The sequence below is a fragment of the Camellia sinensis genome, chromosome 14, assembly GCF_055761805.1.
Source record: "Camellia sinensis isolate YWXY chromosome 14, ASM5576180v1, whole genome shotgun sequence".
Taxonomy (NCBI): Eukaryota; Viridiplantae; Streptophyta; class Magnoliopsida; order Ericales; family Theaceae; genus Camellia; species Camellia sinensis.
The window spans coordinates 52,868,340-52,881,799 of NC_138974.1; the positions used below are offsets into that span (position 1 = coordinate 52,868,340).

The 13,460-nt window shown below is 35.5% G+C and overlaps 1 protein-coding gene across 1 annotated transcript; it reads right to left on the reverse strand.

The window, feature by feature from the left end:
• Positions 1 to 2,619: 2,619 nt before the first annotated feature.
• On the reverse strand, positions 2,620 to 3,552 carry LOC145806982 (uncharacterized). The gene is made up of 3 exons (XM_082904866.1): positions 3,222 to 3,552; positions 2,802 to 2,951; positions 2,620 to 2,702 (listed from the first exon to the last, which is right to left on the reverse strand). The coding sequence occupies exons 1-3, from the start codon at positions 3,550 to 3,552 to the stop codon at positions 2,620 to 2,622; spliced, it is 564 nt and encodes a 187-aa protein (XP_082760992.1).
• Positions 3,553 to 13,460: the final 9,908 nt, after the last annotated feature.

The following is a 13,460-nucleotide window of genomic DNA, read 5'->3' on the forward strand; positions in this document are numbered from 1 at the left end:
ATATTTTGTCATGGTCTATAGAAAAACTTTTTTCGTGGTACATATATCACCTTTGTCGTGGTACAGATTATGATGGTAATTTGTACTATGCCAAATGGTAATTTTGCTTGGTAGTAAATGTATTTTTTGTATACGGAGGGCTTTGATTTTTGTATGACATATTTTGTATGGAATTATTATTTTAGTTTGGACAATAGTTGGTTTTTATGGACTTTGACATTTAAAGTTATTTATTTTTTGTATATAGATGCAGATTGTGGAATGATTGATAGTATGTATCATTTTGTTTATATACATATTACAGGTTGCATGGAATATAGACAGGTTGTGGAGAAATAACAATTTTGCGATAAAACATAATATCATGTTTTTGGCGACTAAACTAGTAACTAAAAAGAAATTGGGAAAATAGTTTGGGAGGCTAAAAGTTTTGTAGGAAAAAAAAAAAAAAGACATTTGGCGTCTAAAAGTTTTGTAGCCAAAAGAGAATCAAACATTTGGCGACAAAAATATTTGGTAGCTAAAAGCAAAAGCTAAAGAATAAAAACACTTTTGCCGACTAAAATTTTAGTAGCAAAAAATATGGGACTTTAGGCGACCAAATATTTATGTTTGGTAACGTTTACATTTTCAGTTTATATTTACAAAAATTTTATAAACTGGTTTTTGTTTATTTTTTGTTTATTTATAGAAAAACATAAACTACAAATGCGTTTGGTTTAGACAAAATGTTTAAAAAAATTTAAAAATATAAAAAAGAGTGAGAGATGGCAAGTGGTGGCGGGTGATGGGTGGTGACGAGTGGTGGCGGCGGAAGACAGTGGTGGAAAATGGTGGCGGGTGGGTTGGTGGTGGTGGCGGAAGACGGTGGTGGAAAGTGGTGGCAAGTGGCTGGTGGCGGTGGAAGACGATGGTGGAAAGCGGTGACGAGTGGGTGGATGGTGGTGGTAGATGCGCGGTTGGTGGTGGGTAGTGGCGGATGGGTGGGGGTGGTGGTGGTGGTGGCGGTGGGTGGGTGACGGTGGCGGGTGGTGGCGAGTGGGTGGTGGTGGTGGTGGTGGTGGCGGGTGGGTAGTGGGTGATGATGGTGGTGGTGGATGGTGGGTGGCAGGTGGGTGGTGGCTAGTGGTGGATAGTGGTGGCAGGGGGGTGGTGGCGTGTGGGTGGTGGGTGGTGGGTGGTAGTGGTAGCAGGTAGTGGTAGCAAGTGGGTGGTGGCTGGTGGTGGCTGGTGATGGTGGGTGGTGGTGGCGGGAGGATGGATGGTAGTGACAGGTGGGTGGGGGTGGTGGTGGTGGCGGGGGATGGGTGGTGGTAGCAAGTGGGTAGAAGGGGGGTGGTGGTGGCGGGTGGATGGTGAGTGGTGGTGGTAGGTGGTGGTGGGGAGTGGGTAGTGGGTGGTGGTGGCGGAAGACGGTGGTGGAAAATGGTGGTGGGTGGTGGCTAATATTGGGTGGTAAAAAAAAAAAAAAAACTCAAAACTCAAAGCGGAAACACATTTTTTGAGTTTACATTTTTTGGCCAAATTTATAAACTGAAACCATTGATTTATAAATCAAAAATTTACCAAACAAGTTTTTATTTGAGTTTTTTAAATTTTTGTAAATATTAATTGAAAACTGAAAACGTAAGTGTTACCAAACGGCACCTTAGCAGCCAAAACAAGAACTCTTTGCCAACTAAAACTTTAGTAGCCAAAAATGTGGGACTTTAGGCGACCAAATATTTAGTAGCCAAAACAAGAACTCTTTGCTGACTAAAATTTTAGTAGCTAAAAATGTAGGACTTTAGGCGACTAAAAGTTTGGTCGCCGAAAATGTACTAATTTAATTTTATGTCCAACCTTTTGGCGCCTAAAAATTTAGTCAGAAATTGAATACATGTGGTGAGTAAAATAATTTTAGTCGCTAATTACTTTTACTGACAATTCTTCAACAACTACTTCTGCGACCAAATAATTTAGTCGCTGAAACCCTTTGGCGACTAAAAATTAACTTTCGGCGACTAAAAATTTAGTAGCCAAAAGTGAAAATTCTTGTAGTGTAAGGACAAGAATGCTGATGAACTACCCCATGAGTGTGCAAGAATGTCTTCATTTTCGAGGAAAAATATTCTGAGCCTCCATTAGTTCGCAAAATTTTCAAATTAGTAGTAAATTACTTCTCAACATAAGCCTTAAACTCAATGAATTTAGCACAGACTTTACTTTTATAAGCCAAGGGATAAAGTAAAGTAAACCAACTATAATCATCAACAAAGAGAACATAATACTTGTAACCAAAACTAGAAGCATATGGTCCCCAAACATCACTATAGATGAGGGAAAGTGGTGCATTCGCAGTAGAATTGGACAAATGAAATGGGAGTCTATGACTCTTAGCTATGCAACAGTCAATTCAATCAATAGCTGGGGACTTATTATTAGTACTAGAAACAGACAAGACTTGAGATGATTAAACTTCTTTACAAATGGATGGCCTAATCTATTGTGCCAAACAGAAGCAGCTACAGGTGTGGAAGCATGAGAAGAACTGAAGTGAGCATGCAACATAGGAGATAATATGGAATCAACTGATGAAGAAGAATGATGAAAATGATACAAGCCATTGACATTAGAATCCTAATGAAGAATTCTCCTTGAATCTTTGTCCTGAATCACAAATTTAGAGTCATCAAAAGTGATGGAACAATTATTATCCTTGGCTAATTTGTGAACAGAAACAAGATTAGAGGAAATAAAAGGAGTATGTAAGACATTGTTCAATATAGAGGAAAAATGAGGTGTGGGGAGTAATCAGTTACCAGTGTTATGGATAAGAACTGTCTTACCATCACCAATTGTTATTTTATCAGATCCTTGATAAGGATGAGAAGAACTGAGATTACTCAAATCAGGAGTAATATGATTAGTGCCATCATAATCGAAGTACCAAGGAGCTGAGGAAAAAGAGACTGTACGGGATGAAGCAATAAAGGCTTTAGAATTGTTCTGTGTGTCAGTGGAAAATTGAAACTACGGATCCATTCTATACCAGCAATCCAAAGCTGGGTGACCATATCCTCCACAAATTTGACAAGTCAGAGATGAACCAGTTTGACCTCTGCCTCAAAAAGAACCACGACCAACTTGATTCTTATGAAAACTTGATGCATGTGAAGAACTAGAAAAATTATGATTCTGACAATTATTGAAATGCGATCTGTTTAATCCATATGATCTACCACCTCGTCCTCCTCTTGGAGATTTTCCTCTTGATCCAGAACCTCTGAAGTTGTAACTTGAAGAGCCTCGAACAGACGAAAAAGCCACAATTGGCTCAGTATTGTCTTTGTGATATTTAGACTCAACATGTATGTCTTTAGAGAAAAGAAGAGAACTCAGTTCATCCATTGAAATGGATTCTAAGCGAGCTCTGATTGCGGTCTTGAATGCATCATATTCATCTGGAAGTCCATTCAAGGTCAATAGAACAAGATCTTCATCATCAATAAATGCTGAAGCAAGAGCTAACTGACTAACTAACTCTTTGATTTTTGTCAAATAATCCTCCATTGAATCATTTTTCTTTGTAATACTATGCAGTTTATTTTTGAGTTAATGAACAGAAGGCCGAGAAAGAGCAGTAAAGCATTTGAGCAATGCATTCTATTCCTCAGAACATCTATGGAGATGAAGAATACATGAATATATTACAGGCGATAAAGTTGCAGTTATACAACTAAAAAGATGTACATCTACTAGTTTCCATTGTAGATTTGCAAGATTATCAATCTCTAATCTAGAAGCATCTTTAATTGTTATTGATAGACAAGGTAAAGTACCATCAACAATTTCGAGCAGATCAGTAGCTTTTAAGATATTCTGAGTTTGATTTTTTCCAAATCAAAAAATTGGAGGCATCAAGTTTAACAGTGATGAACGAGGAAAGATTGGAAATCAAAAGAGAAAGATTAGAAGGAATCGAAGTCGTCAAGGAAGATAATGAATTCAATTTCAAAACAGGCACAGATCAACTCGCAAGAGAAGTTCCTCTGATACCATGACAAAAAGTATAATTCAACATCAGAGTTTTATTGATCTTCATATTCAATGCTTACAATCATCTCATCACATCATCTATATATACAATCCTAATACACTCTTCTAGAATCTCTAACTGTTTTTCATATCTACAAGTTAGTTACAACTGTTGGAAAATAGGTTTTATATATGCTTATTTTAGGCCATCTTTGAGCCCAAAATTGAGTGGGCCCCAAACATTTTTTGGGTGGGTCCGAAAATGTGACGTGATTCTTGCCACATGGCAAGTCACACGGTGAAAACGGTTCATCAAAACCATTTATGAGTGAATGGGAAGTTGACGTTGTTTTCGGGTTCATGGAATGGGAAATTTAAAGAAGTAAATGTGGGTTTCTTGAAATGGGTTGTCCCACATTAAAATTTTAAGAGAACTTTTGTGGGTATATAACCTCTAAAGTACAATACTTGGGTTGGGCCTCAAGGGGCACTCCAAGTTTGTAGAAGGGAGGAGTTATAGACAAATGGAACCTTGTCTCAAACCACCACACACGCGCGCGCCGGCCGAGCCGTGCCGAGTACGGGTGTGGGTCGGGTCGGTTCTTATATTAATTTTTTGGACAAAATTCATTTGAATTTTTTCCAAAAATTATTCCGGGAAATTAATTCAAAATTTGAATTTAATTTTTTATGTCCATAAATGTGCCATTTTCAGTCCACAATAGATTCAAATTCAAACTGTCTACAGGTTTTAAACTGCCCGGACAGATCCAAACTACTGGGCAGTTGCCTATCCAAAACTGCCACCAGATCTGTTGCAGTTATAACAGTTATCTGTTTGAATTTTGAAACTGCACATGTTCAAAACTGTTTCATATCTGTTTAGTTTTTTATTACACCTATTCGGACAGAATTTTTGCCTATAAATACCAACATTTCCAGCAGTGTTCAAGCATCGAAAACAATCAGAAAAAAAAATACATTTTGCTGTCTAGATTTTGTTCCTTTGCATATTTAATCTTCATTCTAGTTTTAGAGAAAATTAAAGAGAGTATAGAACACAAGGTTCTAGTTCACCAGACAAATTTGTTTAGAGTGCTACTACAAATTTGTGAAGATCATTGTATCTTGAGAGATAGACACCACAAAACCGTAAGCACCGTAGCGAGGCGAATCTGTCTTAAGAACAGAGTGTCACACACTTGATTTGATCTTTTTATTATACTTCGGTTTGGTAAACTAAATTCGGTAAGTTACTTATTTTACTTTGTTTGATTTAGTTTCAATTTATTTTGTACACAGAAGATTGTTCCAACAATCTTAAGATAGAATTGAATTATTTTGTTTACAGAATTTTTCGTTTATTTCCTTTCTTCTTTCTTCTTCTTACAAAAATTATTTTCTGTGATTTTACAAAATAATAATATACTGTCTATTTTCTTTGACAACTAGTAGTAATATACTGGTGTCATTAACAATTCAGAATATTTATTTGTGAAATTTGTCAGAAATTAATTTTGGTTTTCTGAAATAATTTTTGAGTATTCATTAATTAAAAATAAATTCATTTTTTTTAATTATTCAAGTGTTACAGAAATTTAATTTTCTGTGTGGAATTAATTTAGTTAAATAAAATTTTATTTTATTTCCAAATTAATTGAAAAATAAAAGTTACATTCTTGTTTTTTTTTTTTTTTATACAGAATTTAATTATGTGAATTTGGATTAATTTTCCGTGTAGTATAAATTTTAATTATAATTTTGTTTTATAGTTTAGAATTCATGACTACTGAAACTAATGCTCAAACAAGTACTAGTGTAGTTGCTGCAATTGCACCAACCCTCTCTTCTATTGTGACAGTACCGATAAATCACGGTGAGAAGCCAGAGAAGTTATCTAGAACTGATTTTAAAAGATGGTAGCAGAAAATGCTGTTTTATCTTACAACTCTGAACCTGACTCGTTTTCTTCGTGAGAATGCTCCTACTCTGAACGAGGATGAAACTGATCGGCAAGTGGTTGTTGTGGTCGATGCCTAGAAACATGCTAATTTCCTTTGCCGGAACTACATCTTGAATGGACTTGACAATACATTATACAACGTCTACAGTTCTATCAAGACAGCAAAGGAACTTTGGGAGTCTTTGGAGAAAAAGTACAAAACGAAAGATGCCGGTTCAAAGAAATTTGTGGCTGGCAAATTCCTAGACTTTGTGATGGTTGATTCTAAGACTGTGATTAGCCAAGTTCAAGATCTCTAACTCATTCTGCATGACATTCACACAAAAGGCATGTCTCTGAGTAAATCCTTCTAAGTTACAGCCTTAATTAAGAAATTACCACAAGGCTGGAAGGATTTCAAGAACTACATCAAACACAAGCGTAAAGAAATGTCTTTATAAGAATTAATTGTGCGTTTGAGGATTGAGGAGGACAACCACAATTAAGAGAAGCGGGCTAGTAAGCATCCTATGGAGTCTAAGGAAAATGTGGTGGAACATGCTCCAAAAGCAAAGAAATGGACGTTTTCTGGAGAAAGTTCATCACAAGGCTCTAAAGGAAGGGAATTAAAAAGTACAAGTTTAATGGCAAGTGTAACATCTATGACAAAGAGGGACATCGGGCCAAAGATTGCCGTAGCAAAGGCAAAAGCAAAAGCAAAAGAAGAACAAGCAATGAGCCTGCTTAATCCCATATGACCGAAGTGAACAATATTTCCAATGGTGTAGATGGCATCAATCTTTCTACGGTTGTTTCCGAGGCAAATCTTGTCGGAAATCCTAAAGAATGGTGGGTGGACACTGGTGCTACTTGCCACATTTGTGTCGACAAAAATATGTTCACATCGTATTCTATAGTGGACAACGGTGAACAACTTTTTATGGGCAACTCCTCAACTTCCAAAGTTGAAGAACAAGGGAAGATTGTTCTGAAGATGACATCTAGAAAGGAACTCACTCTCAACAATGTGCTGCATGTACCGAACATTCGCAAGAATCTTGTTTCCGAATCTTTGTTGAGTAAGAATGGGTTTAGGCTAGTGTTTGAGAGTAATAAATTTGTATTTACTAAGAATGAGATGTATGTAGGAAAAGGTTACATGTCTGATGGCCTTTTCAAGATGAATGTAATGACTGTTGTACCCTCAGTAAATACATCTTCTTCTTACTTGCTTGAGTCTTCAAATTTATGGCATGGTAGACTAGGACATGTTAATTATGGATCTTAGCGTAGATTAATTAATATGGAATGTTCACCTAAATTTGACATTGATTCAAATCATAAATGTGAAATTTGCGTTAAAGCAAAATTATCCAAAACTCCGTTTCATTCAATCGAAAGAAGTACAGAACCACTTGAATTAATTCATAGTGACATTTGTGATTTTAAATCAATTCAAACTAGAGGTGGAAAAAAATATTTTTTCACTTTTATAGATGATTATACTAGATATAGTTATGTTTATTTAATTCGAACCAAGAATGGAGTTTTGGAAACTTTCATTCAATATAAGAATGAAGTTGAAAATCAACTTAGTAAGAAAATCAAAAAATTAAGAAGTGATAGAGGTGGTGAACATGAATCACCTTTTGGTGAGTTTTGTAAAGAACATGGAATAATTCATCAAACCACCGCTCCTTACTCACCTTAGCAAAATGGAATTGCTGAAAGGAAAAATAGCACTTTAAAAGAAATGATGAATGCCATGTTAATAAGTTCTAGATTACCTCAGAACTTATGAGGGAGGGAATACTTTCTGCTAATTATATTTTAAATAAAGTACTCCGAAAGAAAATGAATTACACACCTTATGAATTGTGGCATGGAAGAGTACCATCCTACAAATACTTAAAATTGTGGGGGTGTTTGGCTAAAGTGGCTATTCCTAGTCCTAAAAAGACTAAGATAGGTCCTAAAATAGTTGATTGCATTTTCATTGGTTATGCTAAGAATAGTAGTGCATATCGGTCTTTGATTCATAAATCAGAACATTCCGAAATGCATGTAAATACTATTATTGAATCTCAAAATACATCTTTATTTGAACATGTGTTTCCAAATCAGATTGGACAAGAGACTAGTAATAAGAAAAGATCTTTTGATGCTGCTACTAGCAATGATCAAGAACAAGATCAAGAGCAGGAGATAGATCAAAATGAGGAAAAGGAACCTACGCATAGTAAACGTGCTAGAATGTCAAAATCTTTTGGTCCAGATTTTCTAAATTTTTTGTTAGAAAATGAGCCTTTAACTTTTAAAGAAGGTATGTCTAGTCCTGAGGCTCCTTTATGGAAAGAAGCTGTCAATAGTGAAGTTGAATCCATCTTGCAAAATCACACTTGGAAATTAGTAGACTTACCACCAGGTTGTAAACCTCTTGGGTGCAAGTGGATTTTCAAAAGAAAAATGAAAACGGATGGATCAATTGACAAATACTAGGCAAGACTTGTGGTCAAAGGGTATAGACAAAAATAAGGTCTTAATTACTTTGACACATACTCACCGGTTACTAGAATAAGATCCATTAGAATACTAATTGCCATTGCATCTATATACAATCTAGAAATTCATCAAACGGATGTGAAAACCGTTTTCTTAAATGGTGAATTAGATAAAGAAATTTACATAGAACACCTAAAGGTTTTTCTGTTCCAAGAAAAGAAAAGAAAGTGTGTAAATTGGTTAAATCATTATACGGTTTAAAACAAGCGCAAAGCAATGGCATGAGAAATTTGACAAGGCAATAATGTCAAATGGATTTAAAATTAATGAGTGTGGCAAATGTGTTTATATTAAAAACACAGACAAACGTTATGTCATTATATGTCTTTATGTGGATAATATACTCATCATATGTAATAATAATGACATGATTAAAACTATCAAGAAAATGTTGAACAAACTTTTTGAGATAAAGGACATGGCCATTGCTGATGTAATTCTTGGTATGAAAATTACCAAAACATCAGAAGGATATGCTTTGTCACAATCTTATTACATTGAGAAAATACTTGACAAATTCAGCAAAGATGATGATCATCTTGCTAGAACACCTGTGGATGTTAATTTGTTTCTTTTTAAGAATGTACAGGAAAGTATTTCTCAATTAGAGTATGCCCAAATTATTGGAAGCTTAATGTACTTGATGAACTGCACTCGCCCAGATATAGCTTATGCAGTAAGTAAATTAAGTAGATATACGAGTAATCCAGGAGTAGAACACTGGAAAGCAATTACAAGGGTTCTATGATATCTCCGATTAACTCGTAATATTAGGCTGAATTATACTAGATATTCAGAAGTACTTGAAGGTTACTGTGATGCAAACTAGATATAGGATACTAGAAATTCAAAGTCCAGCAGTGGGTATGTCTTTACTCTTGGTCGGGCGGCTGTATCTTGGAAATTTTCCAAACAGACTTGCATTGCTAGGTCTACTATGGAATCAGAATTCATAGATTTAGACAAAGCCGGGGAAGAGGTAGAATGGCTTCGCCACTTCTTTGAAAATATTCCAATGCGGTTAAAACCGATGCCTGCTATATGCATATATTGCGATAGTCAATCAGCAATAGGTAGAGTACAGAGTCATATGTATAACGGTAAGTCACGGCACATTCGTCGTCAACATAATACCGTAAGACAACTACTCTTTAATGGAATTATTTCCATTGAATATGTGAAGTCTAAAAACAACATAGCGGATCCACTAACCAAAGGGTTAGCAAAAGAGCTAGTTGAAAATTCATCAAGAGGAATGAGACTTAAGCCTATTAAATAAGAGTTACTATAACGGAAACCCAACCTAGTTGACTGGAGATCCCAAGATCTAGGTTTAAAGGGACAACTGAGTTGTGTATGACTCAGAAGGATCACTGGGGAATCAAACTCCTACCAATTTCTATGATGAAATAGTGATGTTTGCAGCATTTTAGGTTAAGTAATACTTTTAATGATTCTTATATCTAGGTAAACCTAGTGGAGTATGGCAGGATACTCTTCATAAGAATCACCTATGTAAGTGTGAACTAGGCCGGTTCTATGAGATTTGTGAAGGGCTGCAATTCTCCAGAGCACTCATGAAAGAGTAGGTTGTTCAGGGCCAAAATGAACACAATAGTGAGAATTAAACTGTGTATGGGGATATACTGTGTGAGTTATATTGTCTTGGTTTATATAAACGGTTGAACAGTTCAAGGCATCATGTTCAATGGTTAACTAGTAAATCCGATAGTGTCTCACAAGGGAAGGTTCAAACCCAAAAGCTACCTATCATTTGCAGAATATTTTCAATTTATGTACTCTCTGTAATTAAATCATGTTATTGCATTTTCTCTCTGTCAAATTCCATTCACGTAGAAGATTGTTGGAAAATAGGTTTTATATATGCTTAGTTTGGGCCATCTTTGAGCCCAAAATTGAGCAAGCCTCAAACGTCTTTGGGGGTAGGTCCGAAAAGGTGACGTGTTTCTTGCCGCATAGCAAGTCATATGGTGAAGATGGTTCGTCAAAACCATTTATGAGTGAAGAGGAAGTTGACGTCGTTTTCGGGTTCGTGGAATGGGAAAAAGCCAAGAAGTGAATGTGGGTTTCTTGAAATGGGTTGTCCCACATTGAAACTTTAAGAGAACTTTTGCGGATATATAATCTCTAGAGTACAATATTTTGGTTGGGCCCTAAGGGGCACCCCGAGTTTGTAGAAGGGAGGAGTTATGGACAAATGGAACCTTGGCTCAAACCACCACACACGCGCGCGCGCGCCGCCGCCACCGTCCGTCTGACCAGCCGAGTCATGTCGGGCACAGGTGTAGGTTGTGGGTAGGGTCGGTTCTTATATTAATTTTTTGGACAAAATTCATTTGAATTTTTTCCAAAAATTATTGCGGAAATTAATTCAAAATTTGAATTTAATTTTTTATGTCCATAAATGTGCCATTTTCAGTCCACAACATATTCAAATTCAAACTGTCTACAGGTTTTAAACTGCCCAGACAGATCCAAACTGCTGGGCAGTTATCTATCCAAAACTGCCACCAGATCTGTTGCAGTTATAACAGTTATCTGTTTGAATTTTGAAACTGCGCCTGTTCAAAACTGTTTCATATATGTTCAGTTTTTTATTGCACCTGTTCAGACACAATTTTTGCCTATAAATACCAACATTTCTAGCAGTGTTCAAGCATCGAAAACAGTCGGGAAAAAAAAAAAAACATTTTGTTGTCCAGAGTTTGTTCCTTTGCATATATTATCTTCATTCTAATTTTAGAGAAAATTAAAGAGAGTATAAAACACAAGGTTCTAGTTCGCCGGACAAATTTGCTTGGAGTGCTACTACAAATTTATGAAGATCATTGTATCATGGGAGATAGACGCCACATAACCGTAAGTATCGTAGCGAGGTAAATCTGTCTTAAGGATAGAGTGTCACACACTTGACTTGATCTTTTTATTATACTTCGGTTCGGTAAAATAAATTCTGTAAGTTATTTATTTTATTTTATTTAATTTAGTTTCAATTTATTTTGTACACAAAAGATTGTTCCAACAACAACTGATTTAATGAACTGGTCCCATATCTTTTAGCATACATGGAATCCATAACTACTTTTGAAACAGTGGCTAGAGCTGTCACTGAGGCCATTGCTATGGTTTGAGTTGTAGCTGAGGCCACAACTGAACCTCTTGAAACTATTGTTTCAGTACACTCAACAAATCTACGGCGTGAAAGAGCTCCAGCGAACAGCAATGATTGACAAATGGTGGTTACTGGTTAAGAATGGTGGACGGTGGACGGTGGACGGTGAACGGTGGTCGCCAATGGAGAACAATGATGTCGGCTGTGATGGTTCATTGATGCATCTCCTCTCATTCTCACTCTCTACCGGTGAACGGTGGTCGCCAATGGAGAACAATGATGTCGGCTGTGATGGTTCATTGATGCATCTCCTCTCATTCTCACTCTCTCTTTTTCGTTTGTTGTCTCTCTCTCTCTCTCTCTCTCTCTCTCTCTCTCTCTCTCTCTCTCTCTCTCATGTTTTGAGAGAAAATTGAAAGACTCTATTTTGCTAAAGCAAATTTGATTTTTTTTTTTTTTTTTTTTTGTTGTTGTTGTTGTTGTTGTTGTTGCTGAAGCAATCTAATCCGCAGGTTTTTTCAATCGAGTGACATGACCCAATCTGGGTCGTCACTTTGAGGAAATATTGCAGAGGATCTAAACTCCTTCATGGCCAACCCGTAACAAACGCACAATAATTTTCTACTATAACTATTTTGTTTACACGGAATAAAATGTGTCAACAAAACACTCTCTTTCATTAACTAAAAGGGTAAATTACACATTTTGCTCTTTATATTTGGTTATTTTTTTACTTTGACTTTTAAAATTTATTTTTTTCTCACTTTGACATTTTATGTTTCAAATTTTTTTCAATTTACTCTTAAAATTAATTTCTATTAAAAATTAGACAGAAAATGACATATTAATAGTCTTGTAACATAAAAATATTGAGAATCTGCCCAAACAGCAGTGCAGAGCCGGCCCTGCCCTAAGGCTGGTAAGGCTTGTGCCTTAGGCCCCATATTTTGGCCCAAAAATAGGGCCCCAAATTTAAAAAATTGTTATAGGTTCAACTTTTTTTTTTTTTTTTGTTTTAAGATCAATTTAAAGGGCCCAAATGTTTTATTGGGCCCATGTATAATTTAGCCCATATTTATTTATAAATGTGTTTGGCCCATATTTATTAAAATGAAAATATATAAATAAATAAATAAATAACAATAGGGCCCCTAAATTTGGTAAAACATAAAAACATATATAACATAGGGCCTCCAAATTTGGCCCAAAAATAGGGCCCCTAAATTTGGTAAAATATTATAGGCTCAATGTTGTTTTTTTTTTTTGGTTTTAGGATCAATTTAAAGGGTCCCAAAATATTTTTTTGGGTCCATGTATGATTTACTCCATATTTATTTATAAGTGTAGTTTGGTCCATATTTATTAAAATGAAAATATATATTAAAAAAAAGGTGTTTGGGCTCAAGAAAAATAATACATACAATATATGGGCCCTATTTTTTTTATTTTTTATTTTTACCTTCTTTATCTATTAGATTTTAGTGGAATAAATAATTTTGCTCAAATTTTTTTACCTATGTCTTTATCAATTTTAATTGAATAATTTTTTCCTAATTTTGTTTTATTAAATTGTTTTATTTATAATTTTAATGATTATATGTGTAAGTAAATTTTTTTATGATTACAAACAAATAAAAAAATTGTAACTTATCATTTTATTCATCAATATAAAAGGGCCCCATTTCTGAAATTTGTCTTAGGCCCCGACGAAGTCAGGGCCGGCCCTGCAGCAGTGCACATCCAAACTTGAGAATCTCCCCAGGCTGTCTCCAGCAAATGGTGTTCATTCACATTCACAATCATGCA

Coding starts and splice junctions, on each gene's coding strand:
- LOC145806982 (XM_082904866.1), bottom strand. CDS start 3,552: ATGGAGGATTATTTGACAAAAATCAAAGAGTTAGTTAGTCAGTTAGCT. Junction 2,952..3,221: donor TCCAAGAGGAGGACGAGGTG/GTAGATCATATG, acceptor CATCCCGTACAG/TCTCTTTTTCCTCAGCTCCT. Junction 2,703..2,801: donor AGTTCTTATCCATAACACTG/GTAACTGATTAC, acceptor TTCACAAATTAG/CCAAGGATAATAATTGTTCC.